The sequence below is a fragment of the Musa acuminata genome, chromosome BXJ2-4, assembly GCF_036884655.1.
Source record: "Musa acuminata AAA Group cultivar baxijiao chromosome BXJ2-4, Cavendish_Baxijiao_AAA, whole genome shotgun sequence".
NCBI lineage: Eukaryota > Viridiplantae > Streptophyta > Magnoliopsida > Zingiberales > Musaceae > Musa > Musa acuminata.
In genome coordinates this window covers 46,399,009-46,425,049 of record NC_088341.1, presented here as the reverse complement: position 1 = coordinate 46,425,049, position 26,041 = coordinate 46,399,009, and the positions used below count along the sequence as shown (strand labels likewise).

The 26,041-nt window shown below is 43.0% G+C and overlaps 2 protein-coding genes, 1 long non-coding RNA gene and 1 pseudogene across 3 annotated transcripts; 2 read left to right on the top strand and 2 right to left on the bottom strand.

Moving 5' to 3' along the window:
* Nucleotides 1-2,127: 2,127 nt before the first annotated feature.
* On the top strand, nt 2,128-4,236 carry LOC103982257 (pyruvate dehydrogenase E1 component subunit beta-4, chloroplastic-like; annotated as a pseudogene).
* Nucleotides 4,237-7,794: 3,558 nt separating this feature from the next.
* LOC135609275 (zinc finger protein 6-like) lies at nt 7,795-8,744 on the bottom strand. The gene has a single exon (XM_065102384.1). The coding sequence runs from the start codon at nt 8,592-8,594 to the stop codon at nt 7,971-7,973; it is 624 nt and encodes a 207-aa protein (XP_064958456.1). The 5' UTR covers nt 8,595-8,744; the 3' UTR covers nt 7,795-7,970.
* Nucleotides 8,745-14,864: 6,120 nt separating this feature from the next.
* Nucleotides 14,865-17,070, top strand: LOC103982259 (9-cis-epoxycarotenoid dioxygenase, chloroplastic-like). The gene has a single exon (XM_009399136.3). It carries the CDS (start codon nt 14,972-14,974, stop codon nt 16,781-16,783), a length of 1,812 nt encoding a protein of 603 aa, XP_009397411.2. The 5' UTR covers nt 14,865-14,971; the 3' UTR covers nt 16,784-17,070.
* A 4,722-nt stretch (nt 17,071-21,792) lies between these two features.
* LOC108952652 (uncharacterized) lies at nt 21,793-24,974 on the bottom strand. Its single transcript, XR_001977696.2, has 3 exons — nt 24,920-24,974; nt 24,778-24,826; nt 21,793-23,181 (listed from the first exon to the last, which is right to left on the bottom strand). It is a non-coding gene; the product is annotated as an uncharacterized LOC108952652 (long non-coding RNA).
* Nucleotides 24,975-26,041: the final 1,067 nt, after the last annotated feature.

The window sequence follows — 26,041 nt, the reverse complement described above, 5'->3', positions numbered from 1 at the left end:
CAGCGTCACATCCAGTCGGTAGCGGAGACCACCGCGACGACAACAACAACCATGTGGCGAAATGCCGCCCGTTATCTCAGTGTCAATTCCGCGGCTTGTCTCTGCCATCCACAGTCTCACCCATCTAACACGTGATACAATTTATGGTGATTAAATGCAGATAACACTAATTAAAAAATTGAGGAAAAATGCATATCAGTATCAACACATGCAAGCACAAATCTAAAAGCACGCATGAAGAAAATGTTGTGGCAAACAGCTGCTGATTTGTCGCATGTTGAAGAGATGCACTTATGTGCTGTCATTCGTGGCGAGTAGGGCGACCACGACATGGTTGCATCTTTAGTTCGTGTTAGAAGTCCAATTGGTACTTGGGGATATGTCCAACTTTTCTAGGGCCTCTCAGAGGCAGAGGTCACAATGGAAGCTGTGTGGGTTGAGCGTCCCTCTCCACACCGGTGGCCGAATTCAAATTCTACTTTTTCTTGAGTTATCACTATCACTAATAAATTCTAGATAACCATGATCATCGTTGGTCGAATTTTCGAAAAAAAATCCCTCGCTCTTTTTTAGCTTTTCCCAACTGATTTTTAGTTTTTATATTTTGAAAGAGCATTCTTTATTTATCATAATTTCTGAAATAAATACATAATGAGATAATTGAAACGATATTATTGGGGAACCTTTACGTCATGGTCAAGGTGTCAGCATGGCTTGATCCAATATCGGATATTAAGGAACCTTTACATCATGACCGAGGTGTTAATACAGCTCGGTCCAATCTTGGATGTGCAAGTTTGCTCATGCAGATGCTCAGATAATGGAAGTGAGTATCGAGTCGGGTTAAGTTCGAGTCTCGTCTTGCGAGTGTGACCTTTTCCCTTGGTAAGTTGCCCGCTTCTTCATCACTAAGCTCTTGCACATAGACCGAGGTTGGGAGGGAGATTTCTTGACTCAACCCCTTCGAAGTTTAAGTTAGTGTTGAGTAGAATAAGATGGAGTTGAATGCTTGAAGTCCTTTCCATTTAACGTTGATCAGAGAGTTATCTTTTATACCTACGAAGGGGAATCGATCATACTTGGTTTGCTAGTAGTTGTTGACTCCTTGAACAGCTGACTTGTAAAAAAGAATATCAATTGAGAAATATATATAAAAAAAGGTTCTTCCCAAGAATTAGCCCATCTTAATTCACTGATTTGAAAAAAAAAAAGTATATTTAAATATACTAAAATATATAACATTTTGGACTAACTTATATATATATATATATATATATATATATATATATATATATATATATATATATATATATATATATATATATATATATATATAGGCTTAGGTGGGCTGCTTTAAGTGGGCCGTTATTTACTATTGGATCGATAAAGAAGCGTGTGACGGGTCCGAGTCGGGTTTATCTGTAACCCGATCCGTTATTGGTCGACTGAGCTCGACTTGTTTAAAGAGTACCAAATTGGTTGATTAGATCGAGTCAATCGTAGAATTGATTCCATGTTCGAAGGTCCACCCTCAGACTGGTTGGTGCAGTAGTCACAACTCAAGTTACAACACCTTTGTCACGACTCTCGTAACTCCCAACTTTCACTACGACCCGATACAGTCAAACCCGTTGGTTCGAAAGGATAATATTCAACCCGTTATCTGAATGATCCAAAATGATTTAGACATGTAAAAAATCCGATCCATTAGCAACCCCGAAACTGCCGCCACCTTCTCCAACTAACTGACGCCGGACCTACCTATGCCTACGAAGTCTCAAAGCTGATAGCCTTATCAGAATTAGGATCCTTTCCAGTCCCCACAGTTCCGGATCTTCGAGCCATCCCCATGATCAGCCGTTCGTTCATCTTCTCTAACTTTGACCATCCGATTAAGCTCTTATCAAGATTCGTGCTGTGAAGATGGGTGGTTCAGATTTGAGGGGATGACGAGTCGACGGTGACACGAGGAGACTCGAAGCATTGGGACGAGTACGAATTGGATGGGATCCCCAACCCAAACCCAGCATCCAACGACCCAGTCTCTCCCGTCGGTGTTTCCGTCGACGGTTCAGTATAAGAACAGGCGACGCTCCTCCAATCCGATCTCCTCCAAGGGCCAGTTGAGCGAGCCCTAACCCTCACCAATCTTATCCTTGGATCCCAGTCTGCTTAGGGGATAGCAGTGGCACCGCATACGATGGCGCTCCTCTCTGCTTCCCCGAATCGGTTCTCAGAGGCTCCGCGTGGAATTCTTCGCAGGATCTCTTCCAGGTGCGATTCTAACTATCCTTTTCCAGATTTCTTGCGATTCTATGTAGCCTTCTCCGGATTCTCGCATCAGTGTTTCGCTGATGGGCATTTCTTTGTTCTTTACGGTGTCAAATATGAATTCCGTATCGGATTTTTTCCCCCTTCTCTTGTTCTTCCTATGTAAGATGAGAACCTCGCAATGCTTCTTCCTTTTGTTACTTTTTTGGGATCTAAAGAGCCTTTGTTGTGTTCTTGTACGTCTTTTCAGGAAGGAAGGGAAGCATTTTGCTGGTTAGATCCGATGAAGGAGCCTCCAATTTCTTTAATGCTCGGCCTCGTAGTGGGAATCTGATCACGAATGCGGTTGCAGTTGAGTATCGATTCGCCTTAACTTGCCCCTTTAGGATGTCCTGCATTTAGTTATTAACCTATATGTATCTTCTCTTTGCCTGCATAGACGAAGGCTGATGCGTCTACGAGTTCCACTGTCTCCAAACCTGGGTAAGTCGCAGTTCTTTCTACTAAACACTTGAGCCTTTCTGGAGAAATAAATTTGGTGCTCTTATGCTGTATATCTACTGTTGCATCTGCATACATGTCTGATATCAAGCTTCTTTTCCAATACATTATTTTCTGTTAGAGTAAAAGAAAATAAAAAAACATTTCAAAGATGAAATCTAATCAAATAATATATTATTAAACTTGAACAAAGCTCAGAAGGATCCTCATTCTTTTAGCTCATCATGGTTTCAAACATCATGGCTTTGCACTTTAAGCTCATCATGGTTTCAAACATGCAGCACCTCAGATGCATTTGGGAACAACTTTTTCTTATGTTCTGCGCTTGTACTGGTGATCTAAATATTTTTACTACTCGCCTGCCATGTTGTTTGAGTCATCGTTGCTCCACCGTTCTTTTCTCCTGCTGTGTCATTTCCAGGTCTTTGACTTCAAGGTTATGATTTAGCTTTTGTATTATAAATTTTAGTCATGAACTACTATTGTTTGAGGCTTTACGGGAGGGACTTGAAGAAGAGATGGACCGGGATCCTCGAGTTTGTGTCATGGGAGAAGATGAAGGACATTATGGTGGCTCAGACAAGGTGTCCAAAGGTTTGAGTGCAAAATATGGAGATCTGAGGGTTCTTGATACCCCACTCGCAGAGAACTCCCTCACAGGCTTGGACATTGGAGCTGCGATGACAGCCCTAATACCTGTTGTTGAAGGAATGAATATGGGCTTCCTACCGTTGGCTTATAACCAGACATCAAACGATTGTGGCATGCTTCATTGCACTTCTGGTGGCAAATTCAAAATCCCAGTAGTAATCAGAGGGCATGGAGGCTTTGGCCGGCAACTCGGTGCAGAACATTCACAGCGCTTGGAGTCACACTTCCAGTCAATTACTGGCCTACAAATGGTTGCCTGCTCAACCATTTGCTGTTCGTGAGAATCCCGTGGTGCTGTTCGTGCATGTGCTGCTATCTAATTTGAAGGAGAGGATCCCCGATGATGAGTACGTGCTTTGTCTGGAGGAGGCAGAGATGTTGCGGCCCGGAGAGCATGTCATGATCCTCACATATTTACGCATGAGGTATCGTGTGATGCAGGCCACAAAGACACTGGGTGAACAAAGGCTATGATCCTGAAGTCATTGACATCAGGTCACTGAAGCCATTTGATGTTTATGACACTGGAAAATCTGTGAAGAAGACCCATCACGTGTTGATTGTAGAGGAGTGCATGAGGACTGGTGGAATAGGTGCAAGTCTTAGGGCGGCCATAATCGACAATTTCTGGGACTACCTGGATGCTCCAATCATGTGCTTGTCTTCACAGGATGTGCCGACACCTTACGCAGGGACTTTGGAGTGGACTGTGGTTCAACCAGCACAGATTGTGGCTGCAGTCGAGCAACTCTGCCAATAAAAGGTGCTCTTAACAGCTAGTGCTTTTGCATGGTCTGAGCTTGACTCCAGATTATTACCAAAATTAAGGTTCAATCTCCTATATTATTATTTTTGTTTTAGCAAAAGCTTATGTTTTCTTTGTTAAGGTTATTCTGACATTGGCTTGAAATAATGGTTTCTAGTTTGTAGTTGCAACTTTAGTTCTGATTAATTATCTTAAACTAACAAGAGATTTGTGATTTTAAACTCCGTCTTTAGTTATGACTGTCAATCTTTCATGGTAGGATCCACTGCTAGTCGATAAAAGCTATCGAGTTTCTGAGAAGCAGAGCCTATTTTCTCGTAATGTTTCTTCTTATCCTATTCCTTCTTCCGGATTCACATTCAAGAAAGTTGACAATCTCCAGGTATGAATTGTTTGTCTAGAATCTGAATCGTAATGCCATGAGCTCAAATATCTTAGCAAAGTCTTTCTTCAACTCTAGTAGGACTATTTACTTCTTTCTATCTGGTGTCATGTTTTTGAGGATTTCTCATGCTAAGAGTTGGCACCTGTCGTGACATGATTCAAGAAACACTAGTGACATACAGGTTTGACCAAAATCTTCCGGTTAAATTGGTTAAAGTAATGGCACTGAATTGGCTTTAGATGCATTCTTCCTTGTCAGCCATATTGTGTTAAGAAGGATCCAAAATTATGCATCTGTTCTAAAGTTTGACTCCATGCTACTACGAAGTACAAATAGTTAATATGCTTAATAAAGTGCTTTAGTCTGTTAATACAATTTTCTTGCTCAACAGCTACTTCCCTATCAATTAGAGAGAACCACTTGGTGACCAACAATTTTTTTTTATAAATAGTATATATCTTGAATTATTGACTTTTTTAATTAAATAATTTCATTTTGAGAGAATTGAAATGCCGGTATGTGCAATAGTCCCTCGGATGCTTATCTCATCTTTGGAGGAAGTTTCTTCAAACTACAATCTCACATTATGCTTTAGTTGTAGGCGGGATTGATCCCCTAATAATCATAGATCAAAGACGAATTATATACCAAATCAAACCAGTTTACTATAGAAGTTTGAAAAAGAAAAAGGAAAACCAAAATGAAGTATTGACATTAGTGTAACTTCTACAGTGACACAGTTCAACTTATGGCGTCTTTCTTGATGATGTTCATATTTGTCAGGAATGGTGATGAAGATGAATACATTGAGAAAGACGAACACTGAGCCAATGACAACAGTTTTGAGTCCTAAAATGGGCAGAAACTGAAAATTGAGTCTCTTTTAATTCAATTGTTTGTTCTGATTCAAACAAGGCATCATCCTGTTCCAAAGATAAATCAGGATGATGACATGGCTGACCTTTCAAGGCCTTGTGGACATGATTGCAGTGTCCAACGGTGTCTGAAATGTATCACCTATTTGCTAGTAGAATGCACAGTTAACTATAACATAAGAAAGAGTGTACTAAGGATAGTGACCTACTACACATACTGTTAGGTACAGCTGAGGATTATTTTGGGGCACAACAAAATCTGGAACTGCAGATTGCAGCCTTTCTTCTCTCTGAGTTACCAGATTAGGAACTACACAGATTCCTGCCATGGGCAGAATCTATGACAAAAGATTACATATTTTCTGAGTGGTTATGGTAAGAGCAAATCAGCAAGATGAGATACAACAGCGATAAGGTCCACATTAATCTTCACCAGTGCGAGCTCCTTTCGAGTCTCTAGAAATTATCCACTCTAGGATGGACTCGGAGCCCGCACAGTGTCGCCCGTGCAATTCCGGGGTGGATATGAAAAATGATGTTCCTAGGGGAGAGGAGTCACCTTTGACTGTTCATTAGGCATATCGATATGAGACCCGACCCTATTGAGAACACATGGCACGCGTAAATAGAGATTGAAGCAAGGGGGGGTCTGATGAGAGTTCATGATCGCATCGAGGAGGGTTCAATGATTAAAACCCAATCATTCACGAGACAAGGCATGGTGTGGAGGCTAATGTTTCCTACAAGGACAATGACTTTGGACGGTGAAGGTGTGTAGTGCAAGCTGAGACAGGATCAGGGCACTACAAAAAAATGAAGTGTCGTCTTTTTACTACTTTAAAAAAGAGGGAATATATATATATATATATATATATATATATATATATATATATATATATATATATATATATATATATATATATGTTAGATACATATTTAATAGGAAGAGGTGACTGAAGACTACTACTGTATTGCTGATTAGTGGGATGGCCACATGCGGATAGGAGTGGTGTCCAAATTATGGTCCGATCACTGTATTCTACATAGGTTATGAAAATATGATGACGAATCATAATATCAAAACGTTTCGGAAGCACCATCTGCGCTTTGAGTTAGGAGATCAATTTGACTGTAGACTTGTGGAACAGCAGCGATGTGTACATGTTACCAAACGCGGTATACAACGGTGATGTATTTGATTCATCAAACACAATCATTTCATTTTACCTTGACATTGAAATTAGTTGAATAATCTTTTTTCTTTTTAAAAGTTTTTTTTTTTTGCCAAAGATATATATATATATATATATATATATATATATATTCGATTAATATTTTGATTAGATGATCACTTAAATCAAAATCTCAATCAATTAAGAGAGAACACAATACACACATTAAATACTATGAAATAACCCAACTAGTTACTTTAGGGTTCATTATTTCCGTAAGTTAACAGTTTGAATCCTCGCCGGACGTCTTAGGTGTCGGCGGTTTTCCCTTCGCTTTCGGTGACGAGTTACTAACCCCTTTGGATGGATGATGTGATGGTCCAGTGGAGCTCTCCGAGGTCCCATCCGCATGGAACGCCAGTCTGACAGGGTCGCTGCTGCTGCTGCTGCGGCGGCGGCGGGTATCTTTTACTGCCTCTTACTGCGACTTCCGAATCCCTTCCCTTTATGGACGACGCAGAGGTGGTCCAATCACCTCAAGCGAGCAACACTGGGGTGCGTGTAAAGTTGTCAGCCGCCAACCACCCAAAGATCGAGAGAGATGAGGGAGTTTTGGGTTTGGAGGGAGATGGAGATTTTGTACGACGAGAGAATCCGTCGACAGTGGCCCTCGAGGAGGTATCTCTTTCCTCCTCTTTTGCTCTCTCCTTTTTCACGGTGCCCTCACTCACTCTCTCGCCTTCCCAGGTAAATTGTTGGACAAGCCAAGTCCACCTACAGAGGAGATCTATGGCAGACTCCTCTTCCCATGTCTTCTTCTCCCCCCCTCCCAAGCCCATGGAGGATAAGTAATAAAACCATCACGATACCCATCTCTCTCTTAACTCTGTCGTGGAGGAGGACCACGAGGAACCGACAGAACAAGTGGGGGTCGTGGTATGTACCTCTCCAAACATGAATGAAACATTCCAGTATAGTCTTTCGTGGAACGTATCCGAGAAGGCCTACCATAATGAAACCCAACTGCTGCAGCCCGAGAGGTGAGTTCTGTCAAGGCTGGCAAAGGACTTACCTACCTACGACAGGGCAGGCAAGTTGGGGCCTTGCAGCGATAAGGCTAACTCGTCTGGATATGGACATGACGATGGCCATGGTATGTATGACATGAGAAAGTGAAGGAACATGATATGGAACAGCAGCGCTACATCACATCCATCACCACAAAATTACAGAGATACAGAAAGACCAATGAACCAGAAATTAGGGGAGGGCAAGAGAGAGAGAGAGAGAGATACAAGAAAGAAATTTAGCTAAGGCGGAGACTCGACTTCCTTCCTTCCTTCCTAGAACTAAAGCCTCAAGGAGAGATCAAGCTTGGACTTGTCCTCGCCAGTGCAAGTAGTCGCTCGTGCATCGACAGAACCAGGAACAACATCTGGTGGACGGGAAGCCCTCTGCCAATTCAGGAGATCGATAGTCTCGTTGAATCCTGTGCAGTTGCCGCTCATCGTCGCCAAGAACGCATGGTCGTGGAGGCCGGTGGCCAAGCGAGGAACCCCGTGGGAACCAAAGCTCTGTTGGAGGAGTTCGCCTGCGCCTCCGCCTCCGCCTCCGCCGCCTGATGAGGGGTGCTTCATGCGGGCTTCAGGTTTGCATGAGTGTGAAGTGATGGGGAAGGGATATATGCTCAAGTGGTGGACAGGGACGGTGGTGGTGGTGGTGGTGGTGGCGGTGGCGGCGGCGGGTGGGAGGTAAAGGTAGGAGGAGTTCCAGCTGACGCTTCTCTCCTTCTTGTGAGCATTCTGGTGACCTCCAAGAGCCTGCGACTTGAGGAACTTCTTGTCGCAGAAGAGGCAGGGGAAGAGCCTGACGTCCCTTTCGTCGTCGCGGCCGGAGGAAGGGGAGGATGGTGCCAAGGCGAGAGAGAGATCGACATCGACACTGGGCGGTGACTGTGTCGGAGGAGACTCCATATCTCTCTCTCTCTCTCTCTCTCTCTCTCTCTGTAACCTGATTTCTTCTACCAATTCATGTGAAGACGATAATAACACATAGCAGCAGCATGCCCCCTCTAAAATGCTGCAGTATCCTGTCAATAAGATCAACTCTCTTTGGTTTGGATGAGACCAACTAAACAGAGACAGCCAAACACATGCAGGCTCTCGAGGCTTAAAAAGAGCTCAAGGTAGATGGTGACACCACATAGACTGGGCTGTTCTTCCACCACCAAAGGACATAATGAACAGGTGAATAGAAAAGCACATACCATTTTGAAGCGATGAGCAATCTGTAGATTGATTGGCTTCCCTCTTGTTGGATACTGGAAATACCAGATACTATGACCTTTGGAGTTTGCAATCAACCAACCATTTGACCGCCTTTTTTTGGCGCTACAAAAAGAGGACAGAAATGGTTTCTCATTAATGGGTAAAGAACCTGCTCGGGTGGGGTGGGGTGGGTTCAATAAATCCAATCAGACTTCATGCAGTCCCGATGGGAGAAAATGATGCAGGGTGTTTACCCACGCCTAGCAGTAGCAAATTATCCGGGAGAAAATATTTTAAGGTATAGACTTGTATAAAGATGCATCAATTTATTATTATTATTATTATTATTATTATTTAGATCAGTTACTGTTTATCTTGACTTGTGAGAGTGTTAGAGGAATTTGATCGGACGCCTCACCTGAATCCCCCCTCTCCGTTATATTCAGACATGCGATCTTAAACTGAGTCGAGTTGACAGAGACACGACATCGACAAATCATCCATCATCGAAAACAATGAGGCAGCAGTAGCACCCACTGGTGCATGACATAGAAACCCAACTTGCGATCCCTGTGCTGCACACGATCAAATTTGGTTGATTGATATTTTGATCTGCATACGAAAACACATTACGATCGCTGCCTGCCTAACATGAAAGCTTCTCCAATAATTCAGGACCAAAGGAGGAAGAGGTCCAAACCAAAACCATTTTGGCCGCAGGTGGTCCTGCCTGCCTCGAGCAACAACGAAACGATACACGGCTCTTCGTCTCTGTTTTGAGCTGCAAAGATTGAACTGGAACTATCGGACATGTCCCCATACAGATAGAAGATAGATAGATAGATAGATAGATAGATAGATGTTGCATGCTTTCACATCATCCGTGAGTGGCTGTGCATCACAGCTTCTTTGAAAACAACAACACACAGATTTTGGAGAATGATGTGATTGATCCCATACAAACTTGTAAATGCCACACAGCATATTTTTATTTTTATTTTTATGGAGGCGACTCGGTCCTCTTTTTTTTTTTTTTTGCTCTTTCTTTAGGTTCCAAATTAAAACTGATCGTCAAATATCATTATTTTTTAATTAATCCACAGTCATTACATGTGAAATCCAATCAGTTTTTATTGGGTATATCATGTCAATTTCAAATATAACGACGTTATATAAAATGATATAAGTTCATATATTAGCTGATGATTTTAAAAAAAATGATATTATATAAAATAATATTTTTCAAAACAAGCTTGAATAAATATTTCACAAGTATTAGATGCTTATGGATATATACTAACTTAATAATCAATCATTAGAGACTTTTTTTTTATTTTTTATCTCGACATAATATTTTTATAGAAAATGCGATGTTTTCTAACCCAAAAAAGGAGAAGGGACACGAAACATTTTCAGAAAATTTATTACTCAACTATTTTTCTTTTTCATACTACTTGAAAAATAGATTAATTTTCTCAAATCAAATGGTTGATAAAAAGTTGGCTTTTATCAAGTGACAAGACACAAGGTCGGTCAAACCATCGAATCTAGAGTATTAGGAAAGATATTATTAAAAATAATAAAATTATGATGATATAGTATCAAAATATTGAAAGGATCATAATAGTTTTATCATAATTTATTTTTCTCAATAATATCTTTCTTAGTCGAAACTTCAATCAAATCTTCCACTTACCGAAGGGCCGGCCACCTCGTGGATGCAGACAACTGCATCCGAAGTGCTTTTATAGGAGGGTTGCCCAACTCTAGTTATGTTAAACACATAATCCATGGTAGTAACTACAGGCAGATGATAACCACACCGGCAAGAGATGGATGGCGTTTATGGTAAGAGGTTGACCTGTACGTAAGAGTGACATGGTGCGATGCCTCCATGGATTGGCAGGCAATGACTCCAATTCTGTTGCTGCTCCTAATAAGCTAACCATTGGAGAAAACTTATCGGTAACAGGATCCCTTGTAAGGAAGGACTCGTAAAAATGGAAGAAGAATGAGGGCAAATAGTAAGGAAGACGAGGAAAGTGGGGTGGTAAATTACCATTGATTCCACAGGGTTCGGCTAGAGTGAGTTTCCAAAGGAGAAAGCGGACCACAGAAAAGAAAACTTGTAGTAGATTTAATACCACATATCAATGGAGGTCAACCTCAACAGGTGCTTCTTCAACCTCTAGATAATGAGACACTAATTGGACAAACCATGTGGAAGAGATGGAGTTTAAGAATCAGAATCAAGAGGTAAGTAATGAAATGCCAACTCTTGATGAGATATAATATATTCATCAGAAAGAACCAACTGCATCGATACAACTATGCATGCTTACCTTAGTTGTAACTAACTAACTCGATAATCTATCTATAAACCATCGGTATTACTTGTGCATACAATTGAGTCACTAACGATCCAAGTAGACCACTGTGTTAAAGTATCCTTCTAATGGTGTGCTCCGATTCGAGGTCGAAAAGGTATCCTCCCAAAGCTACCAACTAACTTTACTGCGAAAAGAAGACTAAAAAAGCTTCTAGTTATAGTGTTGTCTAAATCTTGAAGGCCATATAGTTATCCAAATCAAAATGGCCGGCCATGTTATGCAAGTTCTCTTGATATTATTCATTCCGAGAACCAATGGTGCAAGCAAATCGGGCGACTTAACTTCCGAAAGCCCAACAAGCTCGGGTTCGACGTGAGTGCACACGACACCTTCACGCCGAACCATCTTTGAGTTGTACCCTCAAGAGACCTTCGCTCCCTCACCTCCTCACCCACTCACCTGTGGTGGCTTCCGCTCGAGAAAGGCATCCTACCCCATTACCCACAACACTAGTCTTACCCATTCAATGCATGTGTACGTCTCCGGCATTCGAAAGTGGCAATCCACAGAGGAGACATCACAAATGGCGTGCCCTTTGTCTCTCTCTGCACGCGGTCCGATCGCTCAGAAAGGTTGTTTGGATCTCTGATACCATACCACCACCAACACGTTCGACTTCCCCTGGCACGGTCTCATCACGTTGGGTTCTTTGAATCTCTGATACTGACGGGTTATATCAGATGCATGCATGGCTGCAAGTGTAATTGCACGTGGAAGAATGTGAAGCAGGAGGAGATGGGGATGGGACCCCCTCACCACCATGCAACGATGGGCAGTCGAATCATTGTTTCGATTGGTCCAAGAAATGGAAGACTTGTAAGATCCATAAGTTTCATGATCCATGGAAGAGATGTAGAATGCGTGAGCAACTTAAAGTCTATTAGATTACATGGAGAAGCCATTGACTGATCATGACTCCAGTCAAAGAAACTAAAAATAAAATAAAATAAAAATGATAGAGAAAATCTTAATTTGATTAACATTTTGGGATTTCCGGAACTAATGTTCTATGGAGATAAAGAAAGAATCTTAGTTCATGAGTTCTCATGAAAAATAAAATTTTAAAAAATTAAAATTTAATTTTTCTATAAATATCTCATATAATTCTAGATTTCGATGAGAGAGAACAAAATGCAAGAAATACTTTTGATGCTCTTAAAGTTTTTTTTTTTTTTTTCTAAGGTGTGTATGGAGGATGCTTTTTAGGGTTTAGAGATTGTAAAAGAAATATGTAAATTCTTTTAAGATTTATATAAGAGGATATAAAAAAATAATATTTTAGTAAGAATAATTAAAGAGTATTATAATTGATCTTACACTATAGAAGATTAAGTTTTCCAAAATAACACATTAATCTTATGTTAATTTTTTAGTATATTTTTTACTATAAGATATATATATATATATATATATATATATATATATATATATATATATATATATATATATATATATATATATATATATAGTTCTTTCTCTCCCTCCCTGACACCAAAGCTACAGAAACTACGAGCACAAGGTTTTGGTTTTGGTTTGCACACACAAAAAAGAAAAGTTGTGGGTTTTCACGTTGAAAACGTTTGAGTATTTCACGACGCAAGATGAAGAAGTCGTTTAAAGAGCGCCCACTACGAAGACCAGTTCCTTTGGCTGTCCCTACCTCCTCCCATCTTCTTCACAAGGAAAGCCTAGTGCTGATTCAACACCAGCCACCATGCTTTGTCTTGTGCCTTTCAGTTATTGATGCATTCAATGATGCACAGGCTCCTATGCGAACTCTCAAGGTTAAGTGTTCACCCAAGAGGGGAGAATGCAAGTGGACCCTTGCAGCCATCCCACATCGAGAAGGGAGCCGCAATCATTGACGGGCACTACCAGCATAAGATCCAAGGGATCTCAGTATCCAACTTGCCTGCATTGCATGAGCCCCATCAGCTCCTCCTCATTGGTTCACAGTTCCGGTCACTACTAACTAATAATAATAATGATAAGCATCTGCCACACATGGACTGGAACTAATCATAGTGTCTGTGGTGTGTGTCTCAAATGATAGGATGGTCAGGCAACATGGATTATTTGTTTAGGTGGGAAGCATTCGCCGGGAGCTGCTCTTCCGGCATGTGCCATCACGAGTTGCTAAGCTCCCGGCGGACGACAACATGGCCGTCCCTGACATTCTAACACATGGTGCAAACACGGAGGAGGTGGTTGTGGCCGGTGGCAGCTCACCGTTGACGACGGTGGCATCTGAACAAGGTCTGCCCCTTCCCCGGTTGAGACCTCCATCTCGCATCGCCGCGTTCTCGAAGTGGTCGGGTGGAATAAGTTGACGGCAGCGAGGACGTGGGTTGCGTCTCTGCCGCCGGCGCATGGCCATGTGCTCGACCGACGCCTACCCCGGCCGGGCCGTGGACGGCGGCTCCGCGTCCGTCCTGCCCTAACCCAGAAAGTTGATTCGCGTGGCGGGGGTTCGAGTGGACCCCTCCCTCCTTTTCTCCCACGTGCACATGAACATGTCGTGCAGAGATCGACCAGGAGATGGACCCACGGCATTATCATCGTCCGCACACGAAATGTGATATCTGGGTGGGTGAAAGAATCCATCAATCGTCACTTGGAACGACGACTATTGGCATGGACGGCCATGATAGGTAAGAGCGGGTACTAATGGATGCTTAATGACTGACTGCAGGTCGTGATGTCTTCTTGTTAACTTAATTTTAAGTGGGGAAGGAGAACGCGGAAAGGGTTGGTTGGTAAAGGTAACAACAAGTCTTCGTTTGGCAGGGGAGATTCGCTGAAGACTTGTGATAACGCTAATGAAGCTGAGTCGGACTCTGCGTGGGCGGTGTCGTCAAACAGTGAGACGCGTCCCCCACGCCTAACAAGAGCAAGGTTGGGAAGTTGAGGTTCTACCAGATATCGTCCTTCTCCCTCCATTGGTCCAAGTGTCGTAATAGCATTCGTATTTTGCAAGACTGATCATATTTCAAGTCTACGTTCATCTTTTCATTCGTGATGTTGCCATATCGAGAAACCTACCGATTAGCCATCATCGCACGTCGATTTGACTCCCAAGCCTCAGGAGTTAAAAAAATCACATCGCACGAAGATTTGTCATGCCAAATCCCCAGATTTTTATCAGATATGAAATCTTTCCCATACCCGATAACAAAATCAGATAAAATTAGGATGATATTTGCACAAAAAATGTTGGGTGTGAAGTAGGGAAAGCATAGGATCGAATGAGAACACCACCGGGAGAGGGGAAGGGACGGGTTCAACACAGCAGCACACCTGAGCTTTCCCTGTCACCTCACCTCACCTCACCTCACCTCACCTACACATGATTAAGAGGAGGACCAATCCCAGGTTACGACGTGCTGCGCAACTGTCGGAGATTCCCAAACCAACAGAAACCACCGTGAGACCGGGTAGATCAATTTCTTATTGGCTCGCAATGTTAGTACCCACCACGTGAGCGTCTCCAAGGAGTCGAGCTCCTCGTTAGGCCTCTTCTTCCCTTCTTCCCAGACTATATAAATTGGGCTTTTGCCCCTGCTTTCCACACGCGGACTCCTTTCGGAAACAATCCTCTTTCCGCTCTTCCTGCTTCTAGTGAGCTGAAGGGAGTAGAAGAGAAAAAGAAAGAGAAAACGCAGCCCTGCCATTTCCATTGCGAAGAGGAATACTATGGCTTCCGCCACCAGTTGCATGAATTCTCACCCGCCAATCTCCAACCCCCACCAGCTTCGCACGCTGTTGGTGGCCAAACCTATCAAGCTACAAAGCAAGCAGGCCTTCCCCACCACCCCAAGAATCCGCTGTTCGGTTTCCTCCGATTCCCTTCTCGATTTGGCCACCAGCACCAGCCCAGCCTGCCGTCCGGCACCTTATCGGGAGGAGGCCGCGACGGCTACCTTCACAAAGCCGGCAAGCAAGACGGGGCCGAACTGGAATTTGCTCCAGCGGTTCGCTGCGGCGGCGCTGGACACGATCGAGGAGGCTTTCATATCGAACGTGCTCGAGCGCCGCCGCCCGCTGCCCAAGACCGCGGATCCTGCCGTCCAGATCTCGGGCAACTTCGCCCCTGTGGGCGAGCAGGTGCCCTGCCGTAACATCACCGTCCAAGGCCGCATCCCTCCGTCCATCGACGGGGTCTATGTGCGCAACGGCGCCAACCCCTTGTTTGAGCCTGTCGCAGGGCACCACTTGTTCGACGGCGACGGTATGGTGCACGCCGTCCACCTCCGCAACGGCACCGCCGCCTACGCGTGCCGCTACACGGAGACCGAGCGCTTCCGGCAAGAGCGTGCCATCGGGAAGCCCGTCTTTCCCAAGGCAATCGGGGAACTCCACGGCCACTCGGGCATCGCCCGCCTGCTGCTCTTCTACGCCCGCAGCCTCTGCGGCCTAGTCGATGGCAGCCATGGGGTCGGAGTGGCGAACGCCGGCCTCATCTACTTCAACGACCGCCTCTTGGCCATGTCGGAGGACGACATCCCGTACCACGTTCGGATCACTCCCTCGGGCGACCTCGAGACCGTAGAGCGTTACGACTTCCACGGCGAGCTCCGCTCCTCCATGATTGCGCACCCGAAGCTGGATCCCGTCTCGCGAGAGCTCTTCGCGCTCAGCTACGACGTCATCAAGAAGCCTTACCTCAAGTACTTCTACTTCTCCCCTGACGGCAACAAGTCTGCCGACGTGGAGATCCCCCTCGACCAGCCCACCATGATGCACGACTTCGCCATCACTGATAATTACGTCGTGGTGCCCGATCAGCAGGTGGTGTTCAAGCTGCAGGAAATGATCCGCGGCGGCAGCCCGGTCATCTTCGACCGGGCGAAGACCGCTCGCTTTGGCGTCCTGCCCAAGTACGCCGCCGACGCATCCGAGATGCGGTGGGTCGACGTCCCTGACTGTTTCTGCTTCCACCTGTGGAACGCTTGGGAGGAGCCTGCCACGGGGGAGGTGGTGGTGATAGGCTCCTGCATGACCCCGCCCGACTCCGTATTCAACGAATGCGAAGAGAGCCTCAAGAGCGTCCTCACTGAGATCCGACTCGACCTCAAGTCTGGCAAATCGACGCACCATCCTATTCTGTCCCCGGCTGACCAACTGAACCTGGAAGCCGGAATGGTGAACCGGAAGATGGTGGGGAGGAAGACCCGGTACGCCTACCTGGCCATCGCTGAGCCGTGGCCCAAGGTCTCCGGGTTTGCCAAGGTCGACCTCTCCACCGGAGATATAAAAAAGTTCATCTACGGCGACAGACGGTTCGGCGGTGAGCCCTACTTCTTACCAAAGGAAACAGATTCATCGGGGGAGGACGACGGCTACGTTCTCTCCTTCGTGCACAACGAGAAGACAACAAAGTCGGAACTATTGATCGTGAACGGCGCCGACATGCAGCTTGAGGCTGCGGTGAAGATGCCGTCGCGTGTTCCCTACGGTTTCCACGGGACATTCGTCAGCTCAAGGGATTTAGTGACACAGGCCTAACTGAGAGCAGTATCTAGAGGGTGAGATCATACCAGTGGGATCCTCTTCGTCCCCATCCTTGGCTATGTGCAGGGCGAGATCAAATCAGTGGGTTGCATGCAGAGGATCCCGGAGTCTCCCTCCTCTGTTCGCGTTGTGTTTTTTGTCTTTTTTTAATTTATTATACAGTTAGTGGCAGTTAAGGCCGCATGAGAGAGAGCAGCTCGTATGTGCGAGCTCAGCCGGTCTCTCTCATTCCTTCCTTCCTGGGTCTTTTTCCTTCATTATACCGCTACGCTGCAATTGCCTCCCCACATTCATGCCCTTTATGGATTGAGCGTGTTATGTATTGTTACTGTAAACAGTCCAATATTTCCTTTATACTTCATACAACGAGCTTTTTCCTCTTCTCTTTTTTTTTGTACTGTTAAATGGAAGAAGACTGCGACCGGAAACGAAGGAATGGAACCGAGTGTAGACTCTGGATTTTGGAGGAAGGCAAAAAATGAGTGGCGAGGCGGAAGCTTGAAGGAGAAGAAAAATACCGATCCGACGGTTTTCCATTCTGAGGTTGGAAATTGACGTGGAAACAAATAAGAGAGAGAGGGACAAAGAGGACGAGAATAGGAAATAACTTTTTGCCTCGTTTTTTGTCCGCGGCCGCGGCTGTGGACAAAGGCCCGTTCGTCCCCTCGCGATGCGGTGTGTGGCCTGTGACTCGCACCCGAACCCTTTGCACCGATGGTCGCCCTTTTCCAAGCGGGCGCCGCTGTATACATTCTTATTAAAACCGAATCGGACCGACCAGAAACCGGCCTTGTGACCGACTGCGTCCAATTAAAAAGATTGAACGCGTCGATAACACAAGATTGGACCGACTAACCCAATTGATTCTTTAATAAACGATAGGAATAAATCATATTAAAAAAAGAAGAGAGGAAGGAGGGGTAGGAAAATAAGGAGAAAGAATAAGAAGAAGAAGAATGAGGAGAGAGGAAAACAAAAGAAGACGAAGGGGAAGTGGAAGTGGAAAAAAAAAAAAACAGTTTGATTTATTTTATAACCTATTAATTAAATCTATGATCCAACTTATTAATCCATCCATCGATCTAACCAACCAAAAAAACTCGATCGAGTCAATGATCAATTCAATGATAATTGCTATGCACCTGACACTATTATTAGCATGATTACTATGATCACCAAGTACAAGGACACTCACTCCTTGCGTAAGAACTGAAAAATATCTCCCAGACGCTCATGTTAGCTTCCTCCAGTGGCAAAGGCAAATTCAATTTATATAGGAAAATGCTACGCAGGATCCGGAGCCTTCATGGCTCGGGAGTTTTGGAGAGGTTGATGCTACGGGAAGGACCAATATCAGGCATTAGTAGCCTTCTAGGAAACATACGTAAGAAAATCGAAAAACATGATATTAATAAAAAATCGTGCTATGAGTCAGCTGAGATGTATCTATTTAAATGATTGAGATATGATGTGAGTGTTGCCTGAACATTGGACCATAATCATCGCCATAAGCGTTATTCATCTCAAAAGCGTGGAGGGGAGCACATTGCCATGATGATGCTCATCGCTACCCAGTGTGATGCTTAAAGGGGGATGGCGTTCGAAATTACAGCATAACACAAGCCCGGGTATATTATGGAAAACGCTTACGGTTCTGGCTCATATGAGCAGCAGCAAGTCACGATATAATTGTCTCGATCCGAGCAGTGGACCCAACTATACTGGCACCGAGATACAGCGCGAAGCGGTGTCTCGAAGCGAACTGCATTGGCTTTCTACATCCTTTTCATTAATTAAGTATATCTGACGAGAGAAGTTAGAGATTAAAAACAGAGATGGAGATCATGGACGAGTGACGAACTAGATGACGCATCACAACCCGCACAGCCCATCATCTCTATAAATAAAATTCAAAAGCTCACAGATGCTTGTGCGCGCACACGCTCGCGCCCTGATCCGCCCGCAGAATATTCACCACAAAAGAAAGAATTCATGATGATTCTCTCCCCTCTAATTTCCAACAAACTCAAGCGCTTTTCAAGTTATGGGATCAAGTAGTGACCGGATATATATTTCTACCTTATCATTTTCACATTCACTCTCATCTGTCTCAGAACAACCGGCAGGCTGCGTTCTTTCTACAATTCTACCTTTGAGTTGCTTTAGACTGGAGTTTAAGAAGCATGTGCCCTGCTTTCCCAACGGGAGGAACAAAACAAGTGGCCGCTCTCACTATTTCTACTCATTCTGCTTGTCGGGGCCAAAAAAAAAGATAAAAACGCTTATATGGTAGGTAGGTAGGTTGTCAACCCTAATCCATTCTAGGATAAGCAGAACCATGATCCAAACAGACACTGGAGTTGGCTGGTTGACAGCTTGCTTCTGTTAATTCATTCTGTTAATCGGCACAGTGTTGCTGCTTCTTGCTGTGTAGCAACGAAGTGTTTTTACATCGATGTTTTCTAGCACCGCCCATCGTCTACCGATCACATTGATGTTTCCTAGCAAGTTTCAGTTGATCGGAAGATGGTGCCGTTTACGGTGGTGGAGGTGGATCCAAACAACTTAATAAACCATCACATCTAACCCCTTTCGTCTCTGGCAATCAACTAACCATCGTTTTAATACTTTTGTTAAAGCCAAATGAGGGACACCCCCAAGCGTCCGTCGGTTTTTGGCCCTCCATTGAGCACAACAGTCGGAGTAATTTATTAGTTAGTGGGAAACTGCACAGTTGAGCGCTAAGCACTGCAACTGACATGTGGATACATACCCGAGAGCCGAGTGTCACCAATTAAATGTCGTTCTATTCCGAGTGTTGCAGAATGGAACCCCCGGGAATAAAAAAATTAAAAGGGGAACAACATCCAAGAAACAAAAACCACCTGATTGATGATAAAAATAAAATTTAATATAGGATGTCATCGAGACTTCAAGCAACTAATAATTGATCTTGTTTTATTTGATTGCACCCCTCATCAAAAAGGCGAGAAAGCAAGGCAGTAGCAAGCCAGTCGCAAACCAGTTGGTCTCTCTCAGGAACTTGACCACCACGCATGGTGGTGTTAAGTCCGAAATGTTGCAGCTGATTTCAACCTCATACCGATGTTCGTCAGCTGTCGACACAAAGTCGCATGTTCATCAGCTGTCTTTCACACTAGAGATAAAAAAGAAGAGCACTGTCAACTTCGCTTTTCACTTACGACAGTCGATCTTCTTGAGCCTCGAGGAGGTCCCTCTGTTAAGAGAACGCATCTCTTACTCGAGTTTCATAACCTGATAAAAGGCAAAAGAAAGAAAAAGGATAAAGTAAAATGACCCTTCGTTTGCTAGGAGGGGCAACGTCTTCTTGCTTCAAGAAGCAACCCGATCGCAATGGTAACACCTCCTCCCGTCCATGAGTATTCAACTGTCATTTCCCAGGAGAGTATGAATGCGCAGATCAATAAGCTGAACACGCCATCCCCTTACGATAGCTTTATGGGCCGAAGTGAGATGGGCCCCATGCGCCCTAAGTGTGAAACGGAGATCACAATTCGCCTACAAATAGGGGATTCTGAGCCAGCTTTTGATTGACAAAGTCAGAAAAAACCCGCAACCTCCGCAACTGCCACTGTAAGTTAGGACAGGTGTGAGGACGATATAAGGACAGTGGTTCCATGACACAGGAGCAGAGAAAAGGATTAAAAGTATGTGATTCTTCAATGCGGCTCGAAAGCCATGGAGGACCTGTGACGAAAGGGATGATGTTAACAGCAACATCCAACGAGAAAGAAAGCATCAACCCGCGGCGGGGTGTCCTTGTCCCTCCAAAAAAAAATCCTTCAGCCTCGGTCAAGCATTTTTTTGCGCCTTCGTTACGTATCACTAGAATTATTCTACCTTCATCGATTGGAAGATAAAGCTGCGCTCCGGAATGGAGGCTATACTCGAGGACAAGCACTTGACCTCGGAATTAGCGCATTAGGCACCGATTAAATCACACTAGGAAACGGACATGCGGTCACATCATCCCATTTCCATTGATATATAAAGATGGAAGGGAGTTGAAGAAGGTAAAGATAAAAATACGACTCACCTTGTTACCGAGTGAAGCATTGTTGGCCGCCAAGGACCATCCTACAGGAAAATCTACCGATTTGTGGAGACATGGCCGCCGATCAAAGAGGCTGACATGTTGGCATCTGACAACTACCAATATTTTGCTAGTGGAAATCACCGTGAAGGCTTAAGAAAAGGTAGGGTGGATGAGGGGCGATACCCACGCTTTTTTATCAACAGGAGGCCGAACGAAACCTGGGATTGATGAGGTGCGATGACCAGTTGTTTGTAAACAGGTCGATAAGTGGTTTGGACCATCACCATTGTAATTTGTTCCGGGCAACAATACCAAAGTAAACGTGGCCGACACAGCCCAACACTCCGAGCCTGTGAACGTTAAAGTTGATTCTCAGAAAAGCTCCAACATGTCGTCAAGACGGCTCGTTACTGTTGGCTTGATAAGGATTTGTATATTTAATTGAAAAGTGATCTCGATCGAGTAACGAGTAGGTGTAATCACAGATATCACCTGTTTCGTGTTCCGAAAGCGTACAAGCTGAACTCAAACAATCCAACTGGATTAGAATGGCTAACCATCCAAACACCAAGGGGTCGTGGGTACGATTTAACGTGAACATTGCATCTGGTGACATTTGGATGCGCTGAAACAATTTGACTTTTGGTACGATTGCTACAACAAATGTCTAGACTACATAAGGTTGGGATAGGTTACAAGCATTTTTTTATTCGCTACTAAAACTTTATATCAAACAATATTTCTGGGAAAATTAGAACATTTACTAAAAACTCAAGTATTAGTTAGTCAAATCCTCATATAAATCGGATTGGCATTCAAATCTTAACCAGAGACCCCATCTCTCAAAATCTATCTTCTTGGAAGTTCTACTCTTTTATCTCCTCCACCATTCCCCATTATCCCCAGCGTCATCCATACTCGATATCGATGTGCTGTTATAATCTTCTCCGCCTCATCCTAGTTAAATTTATATGTTCCGAGACCTCCAAGTTGCTCCCCGAACACCCCCATCTGAGAGCTCAAGGAGATGCGAATCTGGAGTAGTTCGAGTTAGACACAAGCATATAACCCAACAACAGGTAATCCAGTTCCTCCCACACCTGAGCAGACCACAAAAACTAGTCTCCAACGGCACTTGGTTCGTTTATACCCCGGTCACATTGTCTTACCATTGGACACGTGCTCGGCGAGAAGCAGCATATCGTGTTGTACATGGAGCATTGGATGCTTCCGTGAGTAGGACAATTTATCATGCACAAATTGCATATCATCCTACCCGGCTGCCTTGATTTTTTGGACGTTTGGTGTAGGAAACTAAACTTGCATAGGAATTTAAAAGCAAAAACTGGAGATAATTAATATCCCTAATATCAAGGTTTTTAATTTCATATTATTGCCTTGCTTGATACGATAAGATACGTGGTACCAAGTGATATACCTAGAAAAAAATATAAAAATCAATTTTAGCCTCGTCGTCATCGTCTCATCCTTCTTCTCCTCGTCACCTTGACTACAGCCTTCGACGTCAAGGAGGTGGGGAGAAGAAAGATGACATCGAAAGGTTCTCCGTGCGATGACAATGGACGAAAGAGACCGTTCAGTGATGAAGGTCGAGGTCTTCGTCGCCTCTTTTGCTACTTTCACCATCGCCTCCCCCGATCCCCGCACCTCCAACTCCTCTTCTAAAGAGGTACGGCTCACTGTTACATCTTGGATTGAGATCATCGAGGGAGAGCGACATCGGATCAAGATCAAGAAAGGGTGTAGAAGATAAGTTAGCGTCAAAGTTCGACGGGCTCAAGTTCATCAAGACGCTAGTAATGGCGCATCGATGACTCTGTAGTCCTCTTTCTCGATGCTTCTCCCTCTTCTTCCTCGCCACAACCAAATACTTGATACCGCCCGATAGCGAGCGGTCCATGTGCCGATCAGCTGGCAGACCAGCATGTACTGCCTATATCGGATGGTACGGAATGGTATTAAAAACCCTACCTAATACTAAAACAAATAGCCAATTGGCCCTAGAAATACACTAGATATAGTGCAAAAATTGAACCATTATTGGAAGTAGGACTTGTAATATAAGGAAGTAAACTGAGAATGCTTTTTAAAAGATCAAAATTTAGCAATGAGAAAAGAGCAAGCACTAGCATGGTAAATGCTATACCTGAAGGACAAATAAAAATGAGACAGATTGGGCAGTCTAAGGTACTTACAAGGAGCATACGTCTAGTTGTATGGTTAGAGATTTCAGGTAGAATTCCACTTGCCAGGGTTCTCTCCCCATTGGAAACATATGGTGTGCAATATCCACCTGGTGCAAGTAAGGTTAACAAATCAATCAATTAACAGACAAATATTTTTTTTCTGAATGAAACTCATTTTATAAGTGTTTTCATGTGATAAAACATTTTATTATACTTGGTCATGACATATTTGTAAGTGCCCCTGTAGGTGGCTCCACTTGTAATTTTTTGTAGAAATAGAACAATTCATTAACTACATGTTCAAACTTGTTTCCATTTTCGAATTAGTATACCATCTAAGGTCTTTATTTGTAAGTTTAACAAATACTAATCTCCCTACCTTAGTGCTTTAGGTTTCTATCTCAGAAATATGCAGCATCTGCCACGAATGACAGCAATATCAGTGTATTTCCTTGCTTACCAGTGTGATCAATCTGACAAAATTGATTTTACAAGCCACAGCTTCCTAATCCAGAAGGTCTATGACAATTCTGAATAAGCATAATCCATTCTCAACTCAAGTAACAGGATTCATGCGAACTTTCCTAAATATTTAACACACTAAAGAAAGACAACATTGGATGAAATGAAGCAAAAGTAAATGCATACAAGATAAGCCAATAAAAGGATTCTAGTATCCTCAAATAGACTATTATGATCTCAAAAATTGAGTCAACTACAATCAAAGAAAAACTACCAATTTTGCATCTTAAAATCATAATGAAAAAGAGATAAGTATGGAAGAGACTACTCAAGAATTTCTAAGCTGATCAAATTAGAACTGCCCTTTAAGCATATAAAGGAGCAAGCTAAATTGTCCATAAAATTTCATTCTATCCAATTTTATTCATGTATTGTGAAAACTGTAGTCCACAATGTAGCAGTTCTTGTAACATATTTTTTCTTCTCAGGAAATCAACGACAAACAGTAAAGCTCCTAACCATCAACACTATATCATGATTACTACTCAATGGTATGTTAAGATTTCCATTTAAAGTTTCTTCAAGTTCTAACTGCTCATTCACTAATCCTATTTGTGACTTGAGAAGCTAATTTGTGCTGACAGACCATAAAGAACCTAAACATCCTGCTATCTCATGATCCTCCAAGCGATGTCAAAACTAACTAATCCTACATCAGCGAAAAATATATCATGGCATCGATAGATATATTTACCATCCTTGGAGGCTTCTCGCATGAAAATTTAAACCATTAGCCTAAGAACAACAAAAACCTTTGGGTAGCTATCACACAAAATGCCAGTAGAACTTGGTAATGAAGTCACCATTTTATCATACTTCTTCAATCATGACCAAAGCAGAAAGAACGCCCTTCTACTTGGGATTGTTCAATCTTTTAACAACTTGTTGCAACATTCTTCTTGAGGCTTCAAATTATCATCATTCTACTAACGAATCTAACAGTTCGTGCATGAAGATAATGGTAAGGATTCACTCTCCACATATGAACCCTAAGCACGAATCCTGGCATCATGATTCTAAAATCAACATTGCCGAGACCCAAACCCACATTAACACTTGCCGACGCTTCCAAATCTTCATCGTAGCAAAGAGTTCACGATTGCAAATCATCGCCAAGGCGAAATGAAACGCACGGACATAAGATATCAAAAGAAGAAATATATAAAGAAAGAAAAACAAACCCTAGCTTCCGCCATCTGCGACCATCGATCGTGAACCAGAGAACATCCCCTGCGATTAGAAATAGATGATATCAACGAAAAATATGAGATAAGATGAAAGAGGAACGAATCGATAGATCGAGATCGAAAGAAGGAGACTCACCACTCCCGCCGATCTCGCCGCTGCTCTCACACATAGCAAAGATGAGGAGGCGAGAGCTTCTCGTGTCCTCTCCACCGGCATTCGTGTATATATACATCTTTGCTCATCATGAATGGGATTCTATCCAAGTCATGCGGATGTTCTTTTCCTTGCAATTCCCGCATCTTAACCTTTCATCTCACCTCCCCTCATATCTCACCGTGCGATGACGTGCGCGTCAGACGCCAAGAGCATTCGCCACTCATAGCATAGATGGGCCAGATTTGAGAATAGAAGATATGGAGGGTTCACATGGCGTCTTCATAGAACTGTATACATGCAGCAACGAAGAAGATCCTCCTTCTTTTATGTTGTAAAATTACCACAATGGATTGTGGCGCCAATTATTTGCGTCTTGTGTTTAGGCAAATTTACCTATATATCCCTGTAGAGCTGATTATTTTCGTATTTATTCTTTAAATTTAAATAATAAATTGATATAAAAATATAATATGATATAAAACTAATTGATAATGTAAACTGAAATAAAAACTGATACAAAAATATAATATGATATAAAAATTGATTGTTAGTTTAATTTTTATTTGTATAATTTAAAAATATAATATGATATAAATTATAATAGGGGTATTTTTGTGTGTTTCATACATTTCAAATACCTTTTTGATTTACTGACTATATATATATATATGTGTGTGTATGTATGTATATAGGTTTTCTAAGTCCAAATTGAATATATATTAATGGCATTGGAATGTGTTTAACATGTTATTGTTTCCAAGGATATTGAAATATATAATAGAAAATATGTGATTTTCAAATTTTGTAAGGATGTATGTTTGAAAACTCTTTTGTTTCTTAGGAACAAATATTATAAAACGACCCAAGTAAGTTTTATGTTGTATATGAACAATTTATCTTTAAACATATTTTTATTTCGATAAATTAGAGGAAAAAGTATTTTAAGATCCATGAGCATTGTCTATACTTTTAGTTCCCATTATATATGCATAAAAATAAGTATAATTAGAGCGAGACACAGATACAAGTCTTAATTATGCTTTTTCTATTTAGTATTGCATGTATATTCTACTACTCAAATAATTGATCAGCAAGGGCTCA

Bases quoted from the DNA above. Each gene is read 5' to 3' on its own strand.
- LOC103982259 (XM_009399136.3), top strand. From the start codon at position 14,972: ATGGCTTCCGCCACCAGTTGCATGAATTCTCACCCGCCAATCTCCAAC.
- LOC135609275 (XM_065102384.1), bottom strand. From the start codon at position 8,594: ATGGAGTCTCCTCCGACACAGTCACCGCCCAGTGTCGATGTCGATCTC.